We start from the raw sequence: 15,533 nt of genomic DNA on the forward strand, positions 1-15,533 counted from the left end.
GGCAGGGCCAGGCAGCACCCCTTGGACAGTGCCCGCCTTGTACCCTGGCAGTGTCCGTCCGGCACCCTGGTACAACGTAACATTGCAGAGAGAAAAGGGACCACTCTGCACTATTTAAGGGGTCAGTGCCAAGGGGAAAGGGCCTGAAGGGTGGGACCTGATAGGATAGCATCTGATAGGGGCACAGCCAGATGAGAGAGTTGCTGTGGTAGGGGGAGCTCGGTAGGAGATGAAGAAAGGGGAGAACTCTGCATCTGGTGTGGGGGCTGGATGGTGGGGCCAGCAGTCAGGGGTTGGATCTATCAGTCAGGGACTGGGGCCTCAGATCAGGAGGCTGGTGATCAGAGGGATGCCGATCAGGGGAGTGGGGGGGGAATGCCCTTGGGGATTGGTCAGGTGAGAGGGGTCGATAGATCTTCCAGTATACTGTGTACACTTGTGCAATTGTGCCCCTAGCAGTCTTCAACTGGCTTCCTGGCATGAATAGTTTTTGACCACACTGCTGGCATGATTCAGACTGCAGCCTCTGCACTGCGCAGAGTGCCATAAATCCATGTAACTTACTTCACTGGAAAAATAGGCCAGAAAGCTTCCTGTTTTCTCACCCGTTCGACAATTGGAATTTTTCAAAGAAAATTCTGCCCAAGAGATTTCAAAAAGAAAATGGGTCAACACAAGTCTCCAATTGTCAAACTGTTTTACAAAGACAAATGCTTGTTCCAAGAAATTGTTGGAAGTCTTGGAAGAGGGATAATATTTTGTTCTACAATGGTTGTAAGAAATACGGCAAAACGATTTTTTTGATTGCTTTGTAATTATTAAGTATAGTAGAAGTTTTTGCTTAAAGAACAGGGTAATCTGTTAATGGTTTGTTGATTATATTATTAAAGATACACAAGTGATGGACATTGTTTGTTTAAGGACTGGGAACACATATATAAAGAGTCAGCTGCGACACTGGATTAATAGTTATGAGCCAGAGATCTGCATCCATGAATAAACCTGCAAACAAATAAGGCTTAGCTCCTCCCATTTGCACATGAAACTCTCTTGTCAATCAAACTCTTGTCAATTAAACCCTACTCTGAAAGCCCAGGGGACAATCAAAAAAACAAAGCTGCATTATCTCATTAAATCAAATACCCCAATAACTAGGGGCATTTATTCTCCTGAATTCTCAGTAGTTGAGCTATATAAATGAGGGCAAAGTCTGAGCCCTGTTTTATACTTCATAGGATAGAACAGAATCCCTACAGTGCAGAAGGAGGCCGTTCGGCCCATCGAGTTTGAACCAACCACAATCCCACCCAGGTCCTATCCCCATAATCCCACATATTTACCCTGCTAATCCCTGACACGAGGGTCAGTTTAGCGTGGCTATCTTTGGACTATGGGAGAAAACTGGAGCACCCAGAGGAAACCCACGTAGACGAGAATGTTGCAAACTCCACACAGACAGCAATCCAAGGCCAGAATTGAACTGAGAGGCAGCAGTCCTAACCACTGTGCCACCATTCAAATCTGGCTTGAATCCATTTAACATCAGGAAACAGGTAGGAGAATGACTAATGGTACATAATGCAGGAACTTGGAAGCTCTTTAATTCTACCCTGCCCAATACTGCCCTAAATTGATGCCTATGTTTGTAGTAGGCAAAGAAAACTGCAGACAAAGTTGAATCTGGATCCAGGTGAATGTGTTGGCCATTCTGGAGAACTCCCACTGTACACAATGGGACAACAGCAGAATAGTGCTGGACTTTAAGGACCAATGCTTCCAAACTGATCAGGAAATGTTCCCTTAAATTTTCACATCTCAGGAGTGGTCAGAAGTTGCACAAGGTTAGAGGCTGCTGTAGAATCAGTCCTGGTTCTGTATCTTTCCCCTTTGTATTCTTCCATGTATGGACCCCAACTAGGAGCTGGTGTACAAGCAGCAGAAATTTTCTGTGAAAATAAAAGTGAAACATTTAATCATTTCTGTCTAATTTTAAATGACTATTAACCTCCCATGACTGAACTGAATGGTACAGCAGGCTCAGTGGGCTACTCCTGCTCCTAGTTTCTAGGTTCCTATGTTCTAATTGGAAAAAAAAACTTTTCTTCATCATAATATCCTACAGTTTGTTCCAACACATGGAATTCCTATTAAACCAAAAATTATGTAACCCATATGTTTATCACAGAGTTCATATTCCTATGTCTAAACTCCAAGCAGTAAAGTGGCATTCAGATTGACTTATGAAACCTTTATTGCACTGAAAGATAAGGGTTGAAAACACTGGATGACAGATAATGTCAAGCAACTTCAGGAGAGTTATTGGATCAATAATTTGTTTTCTCTTTATGAAAACGCCAAGATATCAAAACCATAACCATTTGATTCAGGACAAACCACTAAGTGATTATAATTAACTTGATCAATGTCCAAATTTGTCATTCTGGAAAAAAAACCTACCTGTTTGGGGCTGTTTTTTGAGTTGTATTGGATCACATAAGGTTTGAAAATGGTGCCCAAGATTCTTGCTTGCACTTCAGCTAGGAAGCAGTCAGGATGCCATCTTGGTAAAATACAGACATGTCCAAAACAACACCTATCGATTTGCGTATGTAAATCAGGGTTCCTAAAGCCTGGTGCCACTTCACTTTACCTGAAGCAATCAGAGCTATCGTGCTTGTTGCATCCACCAAAACCTACTCAAAATATTATGTAAAAATTAAACTCTGATAACACTAATCTGTAGTCAGGAGTGACTTATCAGTCTAGTCACAAAAACTTTGTACGTGGGAAAGGAACTCCTCTGATCTCTTCTCTGCTGTTCTCCTCTACATGGTTCTGCCATTGATCTGAAGTCAATAGCAATTCTCCAGTTAGTTGAGAAGAACCTTACAATCTGAATAAGAAAGAGGAAAAATTCATTGTTGGCCTGAGAGTCATTTAATACTAGCAAATTCACCTGGAAAAAATCAACAGGAAAAACGGTTTTTGAAAGATTGCTTCTAAGTCCAGATATAATCACAGTTAGGATGATGAGTGAGCAAGCAGTGTGCAATTGAAGCCCATTTATCAGATTGGAGGATTCCAGCCACAAATAGGCCTCTGACCTCACTGGCTGCAAATATCATGCAATCATCAGATTTCTGCCCAATGTGCTAAGCTGGTGATGTGTATAAAGGTAAATGAACTTTCACCAATGAGTGAAGTGGAGAAAAATGGACTCCTAACCAGAATGGAAATGATGCTGTGTGACAATACTGTGCCTTTAAGAAAAGTATTTGTGTCATGCTTCATGTGAAGGAGATGTTATGATTCAACTCTGTTTAAACAGATGATCTAGTTCAGATCGAGACAGCCCAACTGCTGAGAATTCAAGAGAATGATTGCTCCTGGTTATTGAGGTATTTGATTTAATGAGATAATGCAGTGTTTTTTTGGGAGGCATTGTCCCCTGGGTTTCAGAGTAGAGTTTAATTAGTTTGCTTGACAAGAGAGTTTCCTGTGAAATTGAGAGGAGCTAAGCGTACAGAGTAAACACAGGCATTTTCTGCTTTGATTGACAAGGAGCACGGGCTCTCTCTCTCCGTCTCTCTCTGGAGATTGAAGTCTGGGCTGTAATAGAAATTTATTATCTCTCTCCAGAGGTGGAGGTTTAAGGACCAGCAGCCAGATTTCCAGCACTTAGACCTGTTGTTTGCTAATTGATTTAGAAAAGGCACTTATGTCAATGAGGAATATTGCTTAATCAGACTAATGGGGATGAGCTAGCAGTTAGGAATTTAAGCTTGCCAAGTTTAAGTATTTCAAGTAGTAAAAGTTACATTATTTATTTTTGTTATAAAGTGTACTGTTAATTCAAGTTTGTTTTGATAAATGTTCCTAGTGGGTCAACAGAATTGCACCTGAAGTGAAACAGCTTATCCTCATACTAATGATAAAATCAAAAATAGTTGGGATTTAGTCTCACTTTATAATATATCTTGGAGTCTCTGATCTGGTTCCTAACAAAGTAGAAATTTATTTATTAGTCACAAGTAGGCTTGCATTAACACTGCAATGAAATTACTGTGTGAAAATCCCCCAGTCCCACACTCCGGCACCTGTACAGGCATACTAAGGGAGAATGTAACGTGGCCAATGCATCTAACCAGCAATAAGTGCAACTGAACAACAATAGAACCCATTATAAGTAGGTTTCAGACCAATCTGTGAAAAACAACATGGTGTAACCATTTTACAATTTTATGACACAGCTAATAATGGGTGAATCCTCTTCCAGATATCCACTAGCAATTGTATGCCAATTTATTGTATATTCTCAATATTAGAAATGGCAAGGATTATGAAGTAATGGGATTGGTGACTCTCCTTTTTGCTAATCAATCAATGGACAGCTGTGCTCTGATAGCAAAATGGCATCAAGCCTGTAAACATTTCAATGTGTGTTCCCAAAAAAGCATACTTATTTGCACCAAACCTGCACCTTCCTCAAGTTATCATACTAGCAATGAGGATTATTCCAACTGATGCTGTCTGCTGCACCCAGGTTGCCGTGAATTCACAAATTCAGAAACAGTCAGAAAGATTTTAAGATTCAGCAGACATGGGGTGATCCTGGAAAAAGCATGGACCACAGAGAAAAAAAAACCTGCAGATTTTTAAAAAATTATAAAGACTTTCCCCAAAGTCCAACAATTAATTGCAGTGTTTGTCTTGAGAAGACACATTTTTAAAAGATTCAAAATAAAACTCATTGCTACAGAGCTGATGTCTTGGAACCTTAAAAAAGCGTGCCTACCAGCAGATCAATAATGCAGACGGACAGAGGAGGCTGACAGTATTAAAAATCAACCAGACCCGGAGAGAGAAATAATGATATAAATGTTCTTATGTTAAAAATTTGGTACAGAGCTCTCATGATATTGCCTAAGTCAGAAGTGAGCAGCAAAAGCCCAGACACACACTGGGGCAAGCTGAGAGACAGCTGATTGACTGCACTGACAGCTCTTGAAGTGGAAAACGTGCACAAAATAACACAGCCAACAACTGCAGAAGCAAATAGAAAAAAGACTTCCTGATCCTACCATTGGAGGAGTCAGAGGGCCCTATTTACCAATTTGATTCTAAGTGAGGGATGGATTTGAAACTGGGATTGTTTCAGATCTGATTTTTAGGCCAATTCTGAGGTGCCCCCAAACGCATTCTGCCTGCAAAAATATCAGCTAGTCTGAATCGCATTGCATAAGCCTGTGGGCAGGGCGTAACGCGCCCAAAATCCTGCAGCTCCGATCGGCACCTCCAACTGCGCATGCACAGAAAGAAAAATGATAGAATGTTGTTCCCCTGCCACATCCCTCTGGGCCGGATAATGCCTCTCCCTGGCCCCCAGAGACATTGCCCCACCCACACAGCATTATTCACCACCTTATCCCCCCATTTCCTCTGCCACCTCGACCGATCCTTCCTCCCCATTGATCTCAGGTGGGCTGGCAGAGGACCCACATTCCCCTCCCCATGATCTCAAGCAAAGTGTCAGTGGACCCCTCACCACCCCCTCACTGATCTCAGGCAGAGATATCCCCGCTCCCCCCTTCCCCCTCCACCCTACTGATATCAAGCAGAATCATCCCCCCACCCCCCGCTAGACCCTCTCACACAACGCCCTATTTCCTCCAGACTCCGATGGCTGCATGACACCTTCTATTCTCTCCGCCCTGTCCCCAATCATTGAGGCACTGATCCACCACCTCAGCACTCCTCCACCCCCCATCAGCTCATCTGCAAGTGCTCACTTGCCTTCCCCTCAATGCTAACAAGCAAACTGCATGGAACTTGCTGGAATGTTCTGCCAAACTGCCTGCAGCTGATCTGCCCCAACAAGGGGCGGCTCCATTAAAAACTGAAGAATGGACAGGCAGGCAGACATTGCTGTACAAAATGCGCACATGACCAGTTCCCCCAATTTTCTGAGGGTGACCTGGGGAGGCTGCTGGATGCAGCAGAGGCGAGGTGGGACATCCTCTTCCCCCCCAGGAGGATGCAGACCCAGTGGGCTGATGGCAATGCAGCCTGCGAGGCAGTTGCCACCTTGATCAGTGCCATGGCACGATCCCCCTAACCCTCTCAAAGCAGAAAACAGTGCCACAAAAAGATCAATGATCTCATCTGGGCAGCAAGTGTAAGTACTTAACCCCATCTGGCATGTTGCCCCAGATTCTCCCATCCCCACCACCCTGCATGTTTCCTATCCCCCCTCAAGGGCCCCACTGCACTTGCCCTCTAAGGGCCATCACCTTAAGAGTCACGCCATCATTTCATTTATGGCTCCTTCTGCCTCCACAGGAGAAGACAGACCATAGCACCAGAGAGAGAGTGGAGACAGGGGGTGGTGAACCAGACCTCCAGGTCCTCACCCCCTTTGAGGAGCGGGTGCTGGAGCTGTCCAGGAAAGGGGAGATGCGAGCTGTCAGCAACAGTGTGGTCGGGCTGCCATCCAGACATGAGCACCTGCCAATCCTCCACTCAATTTGTGGCAACTTCGTGAGGGCATGAGTTTTGGGTGCAAGGGGTAAGGTTTAAAGGAGATGTACGAGGCGTATTTACTTGCACAGAGAGGGTAGTAGGTGCCTGGAACTAGCTGCTGGGGGTAGTCGCAGAGGCAGTTACGAGACTGACCTTTAAGGGGTGTCTTTAAAACTACATGAATGGGATGGGAATAGAGGCATATGCTCCCCAAAATGGTAGGGGTTTAAAAATCAGATGGCAGCCTTGTCACTGCAGGCTTGGAGGGCCAAAGGGCCTGTTTCTGTGATGTAATCTTCTTTGTGCTTTGTTCTATGTTCAATGGAGAAATGTGAATCACGTATTTTGCAGGATGTTCCTCTCTCCCTTGTAATTGACGTTGTGTCTTGTGTTGCAGGAATAGATCTGGACACCCCAGAGCAATCTGAATTCAAGCCCCTACTGCAGCTCCCACCCATCCTGGTCCAGACAGCTCAGCCAAGTCCTCAGCGAATATAGGTGAAGGGACCCCCGATAGTGGCACCATTTTAGCGTCAGTTTCCACCTCACAACTTACCATCCCAGATACTGATACTTTGGTGGGTTCAGTGAGTGGTAAGGCTTCTGGGTCACTCTCTGGTGTGCACCACATCTGATAATGTACATCAGGTGGAGGAGGGAATGTCTGAGTGGAGGATTGCCAGGGGTGAGGACTCAGCTGACCTCAGGCGGCATGCTGGGCCTCTGAGATCACTTCTCCCTCAGCTGCTGGAGATGCAGCAACAGAGCCAGGAAATGCAAAAGGGGCTGATGGCAATACTAGACCGACTGCGAGGCTGTTGGGAGGAGTCCCAAAGCTTTCAGGCAGAGCAGGCATGCCTATTTTGCATGGTTCCCAGGTCAACACTGCAAGGATGGTGTCTGCAGTGGAAAACCTAGGGTAGGGAATCCTCACCATGGCTGAGTCACAGCAGGCCACAACAGAGTCCCAGAGGGCCACAGCTGAAGGGCTGAATAGGCTTTTCAAGATTCCGTGACCCATGGCTGAGAGGCTCAAGAGCTTGCAGGAGACCCAGCGGGACAGCACTCACAGAGGGACACGGCTGAGAGGCTGAAAAGTGTGGCCTAGTCTCAGAGGGCACTTGCTGCGGCCATTGACAGGTGGCCATCACACAGGGCTCGACCACCATGGGTAGGACACAGGTAGTCCTCCAGGACTGGCAGGGCCAGGTGACACCTGAGCTTCTGGAGCTCACTGCAGAAGCATCGCAATCCCATGGAGTGTCCCAGGGCCCACTGGAACCCCAAGCAAAGAGGAAGGGTTCGAGCCCATGCTGGGGCCTTCCAGCCAGGGAACTGTAGCCAGTGATCCACCTTTGACTCCTCCCTTCCTGACACCAGGGCATCTTAAGGGCAGCAGAATGAAGAGGGTATCATGGAAACATCCTAGACATCTGGAAACAGGCCTGAGGCTTCAAGGTCCAGACCCTCCAGAGGACACCCACCACATGCATCACAGGCCACTGGGCATGGTAGGCAGCTGGCCACCTCCATCTCTGAAGTACATTCTGGGTAGTCACTAAGACATATTGGTAGGCCATGTAAGATTAGGAAGCTGTAGTTGAACTAAAATGGTACGAGTGAAGGGCTGCACTAGTTTGAAAGATCATTAAGCATCTAAACATTTTCTGTTCACAAGTTCTGATGTTGTAAGTTTTTTTTGAACACTTTTATTGCAATTATTTAATTGTATTTCATCACCCATCTGTGACTGATTTGTCTTGAATAGGAATTCTCTTCCATAGATGATCACCGAAGGGTTGCTTGATGTTGATGTCATCTGGGGAGTCCCCTTAATGCTGTGTCACTGAGAAAAGGAGCCCGTTGGTTCCCTGGAGCCCACGAGCGATTTCCTCTCCTTCCCTATCCCACCCATCCCAGGGGCCCTGTATGGGAGTTTCAGATCCTTTACCCACTACACAGATGTGAGCCCAGATGCCAGAGTGCATGCAGATCTCCAATAGGAATCAAACTAGTTTATACCAGGGCATCATGGTGCTTAGCAAGTTGTCATCACCCTCCTGCCTGCCAAAGAAACTCTCTAACACAGCGTACCCAGGCCCACTACTCTGGCGTGACCATGTTGCAAGAGATAGAAGTACTTTGGGGTGGGGTGATGATGGAACCCACAGACGCAGGCCCCTAGCAACTGAACTGCCTAGTGATCAGGGCTTCTGTAGCCTCCTCGCATGTCTCATTTGAGCTGCCAGCCCTCCAGCACCTGGATGGTGTCCTTGACATGATCTTTCTCTTCTTCCTCCTCATGCTCTTCCTCCTCCTTCTACTGGGCAACTCCTCCCCAGCAACACCCGGCTGGTCAGTCTTCACATCCTCCTCCTCCTCCAATAGCTCATCTTTCTGCTGTTCCAAGTTGTGCAAGTGCAGGAAGAAATCTGGGAGCTGTATTGTAGGGCCCCTCCAGATCGGTCCAATCTCATCTTGAGGAGCCCGATGCACCTCTCCACTATTGGGCGGATGGCTACATGACCCTCATTATAGTGGGTCTTCGCATCAGTCACAGGCCCCCACGCAGGCGTCATCAGCCATGTCCGAGCAGGTAACCCAAATCACCCACAAGGTATACCTGCAGCCTGGGGTCCTCCTCAACTGCCTCCAGAGTGTCTGAGCTCCTGACAATGAGGCTGTCACGCACACTGCCTGGATGGCTGGGGCAGACGTGCATAATGTACATATTGTGGCCACACACCAGTTGGACATTTGGGGAGTGGAAACCCATTCTGTTGATGAATCTTCATGGATTCTGCAAGGGGGCCTTGATGGCACAGTGGGTGCAACTGAAGGCCCCCTGTACATGAGGCATCACCACAATGGTTGCAAATCCAGCAACCCGGTCTTCCTGATGGGCCTGGTCCAGGTTAAATTTGATATACTGCCCAGCCCAGGCATACAGAGTTTGAGTGACCTGCTTGACACAGGTGTGAACAGCTGATTGTGAAATGCCACATATATCTCTGCGAGGGGTCTGGAAGAAGCCAGTTGCATAAAAGTTCGGCGCAGCCATCAATTTGACAGCCACTGAGACTGGGTGTCCCCTCTGCCCGAGGTGCCAGGTCCTGCAACAGGTTGCACGGGTGTTGAACTGTCTCCTTTTGGAGGCACAGCTGTCAGCGGCACACAGTGTCCGACATTTGTTCAAATGACATTCATGCACGGAACTGCTGGTGTCTCCACTTCCTCCTTTCACTGCACCTCAACCCCCCCCACCCCCCACCATCCCCCCAGCCCCCCCCACCGCCCCACCACCCTCCCCACCACCCTCCATCCCCCACCCCACCCACATCCCCCATCCACACCCCCCACCCCCCTCCCCCATCCACACCCCCCACCCCCCTCCCCCATCCACGCTCCCCCCCCACCCCCCCATTCACCCCCCCCAATTCACCCCCCAAGGTGAATGGCGGCTACCTCCTGCCTCTGGTGGTCATCTCCTCTACTCCTGCAAGTGATAAGGCCCAGGCCTCCTGTGACCACAGTTCTTCTTCCAGTTCTTCCTCCTCACCTCCAGCAGCAACCAAAATACCAGCAAGATTGATCACAAAAGACAGACTGAAGGGGAGGGTGGTTGAAAATGGAGAGGAACGCAGGTAGAGGTTAAGGAACGCTGCTTGCCCCTAGCCCATCAACAGTCATTGTCCTTGCTGCCCATTCCCCCAAGCACATGCTCCCCAAAATCACGGATCCCCAATTCCCCCAGCCACATGCTCCCCAGATTTACGGATCCCACCATTCCTCCAGCCACATGCTCCCTTGAGTCACAAACCCCCATTCCCCCAACCACCAGCTACATCTGCCCGTGGGCTATACCTTGGACAAAGCCGGTTTACATGCACTGTGTATTTACTGTGAACATTAAGAATGTAAGAAAGATTGTGCATATGCTTATGCAAAGGTATAGTTGTAACTGGGAGGAGGAGATTGATATATTTCATCCTTTCTTGATTGATAATGTTTTATGCTTTTGTTAAAAGTTCATCAATGGACTCTGTGAACAGGACTTTCTGGTCATGCTCACTCCGAAACCAGAAAATCCCACCCGAGGTCAACAGACCTTTCCATGGTCCACCTCTCGCACGCTCGGATTCTCGTGGCAAAATGAGAAAATTCACTCCTGTGCCTGTTTAGTAGCACTCTGCGGGCCCAATTGTACCATTGTGTCGTGCCTGTTTTCGGGCGTGAAAACTAGGTAAAGTCGGCTGTGAGTCCATTAATGTGATTGGTGCCTGCGTCCGCGCAGATGCCCACTTTACCAAGGCTCGAAAATGGCCGTGATCTGAATTACAGCCAAAACGGGCACAATGGCAATTTAAATTGAATTAATGGGCTGCCCACCCAACTTTACCAGCATTTCCCTCTTTACCATCGCGTTCGTGTGCCCAGGTTTGACGCAAAACAGACTTGCTCGGCAAAGGTCTGTTTTGGGCGCTCCAGCTTCTGAAGAGGTAATTTCAGAGCTTCCAATGGCTCTGTCTCAAATTGGTGGTGGGGGGGAGGGAGGTGGGTCAGATCATTCTCTAGAGAGTGGGGGAAGGGAGGAGGAGGCGGGTCAGATGCAAGTCTGGTGGTGGGGGGTAGGGGTGGGAGGTGGGGAGGGAGGAGGAGGACCCAATCATTCTCTGGTTTGGGGGGAAGGAGGGAGGCCAGATTGTTTTCTGGTGAGGGGAGGGGAGGGGAGGAAGGAGGCCCAATCATTCTCTGGGGGGTAGGGGAGGGAGGGAGGCCAAATGGACCCCTGTGGGGGGGGGGGGCGGTGACAGGAGGGTCTCCTGCCATTCTAGAGCGATCTGTGGGAGGGAAAGAGGGGCAGAGAGTTGTGATCAATCTCACATGTTGTGCAGATGGGGCGATGTCTGTGAGGATCATTGCTCCCGTTTTTCACTCTCAGGCCACTTTATCCACTTTTTGCGGTCCGAGAGCGATGTGACAGCAGCGCAATTTTCAAATTTTTCTTACTGCGCATGCGCAGTTCAAAGCTCCAATCAGAGCTGCAGCGATTTGGGTGCAATAAGCCCCGTCCACAGCGCAATTCAGACTCGTGACTTTTTTTCAGGCTGAGTGCATATCGGGGCGCCTGGGAACAATTCTAAGGTGGATCTGAATTGAGCCCAGATTCAGCACTGAGAATCAAAATGGCATATTTCTAAACAAAATAATAAAAGTTAAGATCTATCAAGCCTAGTTCTATCCTAAGATCTGACTTGTCCAGTCATAAAACAAGCTGGAATTGTAACAGTTGCCAAGAAATTAATGATGATGGCACACTTCCAGCCTCTCAAATAGCACCTGAGATACATCCTATTATCAAACATGAAATATAAACTACTGATTCGTTGGACATGAATCATTTGGTTTGCACCCCACCATTCTTCTCTCAGCAAATCTCTGTTGACCATCCAAGTGATTGATAATTTTCTCTCTGCTAATCATTTTCAAAAGCTCTCTGTCACAGCTCGGTGTAATGGCAATATTCATTTTCTCCAAGCAAAAAAAGGTTTGGTTATTATTTTTGTCATTAAGGTGGTGGGAACTGCTGACTGCCTCAGGAAGGTAGGAAATTTGGCTGCAAAATAGCAGAATTTCCAGAAAAACATGGAACTCACTGAAAATGATTGCTTACACCAACTATCTAACTTTCAGGTGATCGTCCATTGAAAGTATGGTGAGCATCAGCAGTCTTTGTCAGAATTTCTTCTATTTATTCTTTGAAAGATTTGGACGTGTTTCCTTACTTGATACAAGGTGGCGCCGTCAGCTTGAATAACTCTCACAATGGCGACAATGGGGATCCACATAATATTGAAGATGATCAGACACCAGCCAAATGCTGTTGCCCAGACTGGGTACTCAACAGATCCATATGTTGGTGTGGCAAATGTTACTAAAGACCAGATTAGGATTACCTGAGTGGAATAATTATACAAAGCAAGATCAGAAACAGGATGATAAAGTAATTGCAGCATAAATTACAAAAGGATGTAACCTCTGCTTACCGCCAGCAAACATGGAGAGATAAAAATCCAACACACTTTCCACCACAGCCAGAAGAGCCAACTCCTTTTCCCAATCATCATCTCAATGTCCTTGATGAATCTGTTTACCCCTGTGAACAACAAGAAATTAAAGACACAATCACTTGGTTTGTCTTGTTTTCAGGGCTATTTGTTTGCTGTAGAAATTTATTTTGTGCTGTGTGTCACTAATGAACAGATCACTCAGGATCTCAAATAGGACAAATAAATTATGTCCTAATATCTCAATAAGGTTTGGTCTTAAATTCTTCTTGCTAAAGCATATGTGAAGTGCCTTGGAAATATATTGTATGTGATATATAAATGCAATTGTCTCCTTTTTCTTTGCTGCATACTCCTTGCTTAAAATGGTATGTGTAGAACAGCTTAAAAAACATCCACTCACAAATCTTTTGAAAAGAATTACTATTCCAAAAACCATATTCAAATATAAAACAGGCCATTAAAGTATCGCTAATGAAAGCTTTAACTCTGACACACCTCAAAGCCTTATGCAAATTAATTTTGAGATGTTGGCAAAAGAGATCATGGAGAAATAGCTATCAAGGAAAGTTAACAGCTTTCTCTATCTGTCTAAACAATGTTATTGTGTATGCTTGGCTGTAAGCCCAGGCTCATAAAATGATTATCTGAATTTGAGATTGTTTGGGTGGTTTTGTTTATCCTAAGCAGTTCTACATGTGCTAATGCTACAATAGGATTCAATGATTTTATACATAGTGGGCTCGAATTTATTATTGTGTCATGCCCGAAAAGTCGGGTGTTAGGCCATTAACGTGATCCACACCCACGCAGGTGCCCATTTTACCAAGGCACAAAATGCATTTGAATTAATTGGTTGCCGCCTAACTTTACCAGCATTTCCCCCTTTACCACCATGTTCGCCCATCCAGATTTGGTACGAAATAGACCTGCTCAGCAAAGGTCTGTTTCAGGTGCTCCAGCTTCTGAAGAGATAAGTTCAGAGCTTCCAATGGCTCTCTGACTCAAATCAATGGGAGGGAGGGAGGGGGAGGAAGGGGGGGAGGAGGGGGGCTCAATTGTTCTCTGGTGGCAGGGAGGGAGAAGGGAGGCCAGATCATTCTCTGGTGGGGGGGGGAGCCAGATCATTCTCCAACTGGTGGGAGAGAGAGGAGGGAGGCCAGATTATTCTCTGGTGAGGGAAAGCCAGATGGATCACTGGTGGCGGGGGGAGGCCTGATCATTCTCTGGTTGGGGGGAGGGAGGATGGAGGATGGATCGCTCTCTGGTGGGGGGCAGGAGGGGCGGGGGGGTGGGGGAACGGGTAAGATGTGTCTCTGGTGGGGGGGAGGCCCAATCGTTCACTGGTGATGGTGGAGGGAGAGGCCAGATGGATGTCTGGTCTGTGGGCGATTGGTAGAGGGGAAAGGGGGCAGGTGTTCACGATTGGCCTGGGTAGTGGAGGGGTTATGAGTGGATAAGGGGAACAGTTATGTAGTGGGGGTGAGACGGTGTCTGCGGAGGACATTGCTCCCACTTTTCGCTCCCAGGCTGCTTTACCTGCTTTTTGCAGCCCGGGAGCGATATGACAGGAGCGCATTTTTCAAATCTCTTTCTCACTGCGCAAGCACAGTTGAAGGAGCCAGTCGGAGTAGCAGTGTTTCAGGCGCAATAAGCCCCGCTCACAGGGCAATTCAGACCCATGATTTCTTTTTCAGGCTGAGTTCCTGAGAACAGTTTTACAACTTGGATCTGAATCACGCCAAATCCAGATCAAAATGGTAAAATCGGGGCTGGATCTGGCGTGATTCAGATCCAATTTGGAAAACTGTCCCCAGGCACCCCCATACGCACTCAGCCTGAACAAAAAATCGCGGATCTGAATTGCGCTGTGGACAGGGCTTATTGCGCCTGAAACGCTGCAGCTCCAATCGGAGCCTTCAACTGCACATGCGGCATGAAAAAAAAATTGAAAAACGTGCCCGTCACATTGCTCCAGGGCCACAAGAAGCGGATAAAGCAGCCTGGCCGCAAAAAGCAGGAGTGAAGGCCCTCGCACACAGATATCGTCCCACCCCCACAACATAACTGTCCCCCTTATCCACCCACCTCCCCACTACCCAGACCCATCACAACCCTCTGCCCCACCGCCCCCCCCACCCCACCACTGATCGCCCGCAGATAGCAGCGGACACCCACCGTCCTCCCCACCAGAGATCCATCTGGCCTGTTTTCCTATTATTGCTACTGAAGTGAATAACCTCACATTTATGCACAATATGTTGCATCTGCCATGCATATGCCTACACAATCAGCCTGTCCAAATCACACTGAAGCATCTTTGCATTATCCTCACAGCTCACTGTCCCACCTAACTTTGTATCATCTGCAAAATTTGGAGATAATATATTCAATTCCCTCTTCCAAATCATTGATGTGTTGTGCTCCTAGCATAGATCCCTGTGGAACCCCACTAGTCACTGACTGCCAATCAAAAAAGGATCCACTTATGCCAACTCTTTGCTTCCTTTCTGTTAACAAGCTTTCTTTCCATCATTTACCAAAGGGCCAGTATATGGTAGTTGGTAAATGTTTCAGCCAAGTCTGCCAGTAGTGGTCATACTGAGACATTCCTTGCTGAGGAAAACTATATTCTGTGCCCTTGACACTCTCAGTACTTGTTTTAATTGGTGTTCAATATGTAGGAATATTGATCCATTGCTTGAGAGAGTGCAATAGATTTTAATCAGCTGGATGTTTCCTTGCACATGAACTGATGCCCTGTTTCAGTGACTGCGACAATTTCAGGCTGTTTCTAGACTGGTCAATGGGATATTTCTTCCAAGATTGACATAGTTTCCAGATGTTAGTCAGGACTTTTCAGAGCCAGTTGGACAGATTGTCCTGTAGATGTTTCTGGTGTTGTGGTCAAAACTGAATGATCCATCTGGTTCTGTTCTTATTTAA

General features: G+C 47.0%; 1 protein-coding gene across 4 annotated transcripts in view; it reads right to left on the minus strand.

The window, feature by feature from the left end:
* Positions 1-683: 683 nt before the first annotated feature.
* LOC145342118 (sodium- and chloride-dependent neutral and basic amino acid transporter B(0+)-like) overlaps positions 684-15,533 on the minus strand; it is a 68,740-nt gene continuing 53,890 nt past the window's right edge. For all 4 annotated transcript variants that reach the window (XM_080187354.1, XM_080187355.1, XM_080187353.1 and 1 more), the window contains 3 exons: positions 12,567-12,676; positions 12,306-12,476; positions 684-1,946 (listed from right to left, as the gene is read on the minus strand). In XM_080187354.1, coding sequence (XP_080043480.1) covers positions 1,809-1,946; positions 12,306-12,476; positions 12,567-12,676 — 419 coding nt within the window. In that variant the 3' untranslated portion in view covers positions 684-1,808. The remainder of the gene's footprint in view (positions 1,947-12,305; positions 12,477-12,566; positions 12,677-15,533) is intronic.

The sequence above is a fragment of the Carcharhinus amblyrhynchos genome, chromosome 4, assembly GCF_965287045.1.
Source record: "Carcharhinus amblyrhynchos chromosome 4, sCarAmb.v2.hapA, whole genome shotgun sequence".
NCBI lineage: Eukaryota > Metazoa > Chordata > Chondrichthyes > Carcharhiniformes > Carcharhinidae > Carcharhinus > Carcharhinus amblyrhynchos.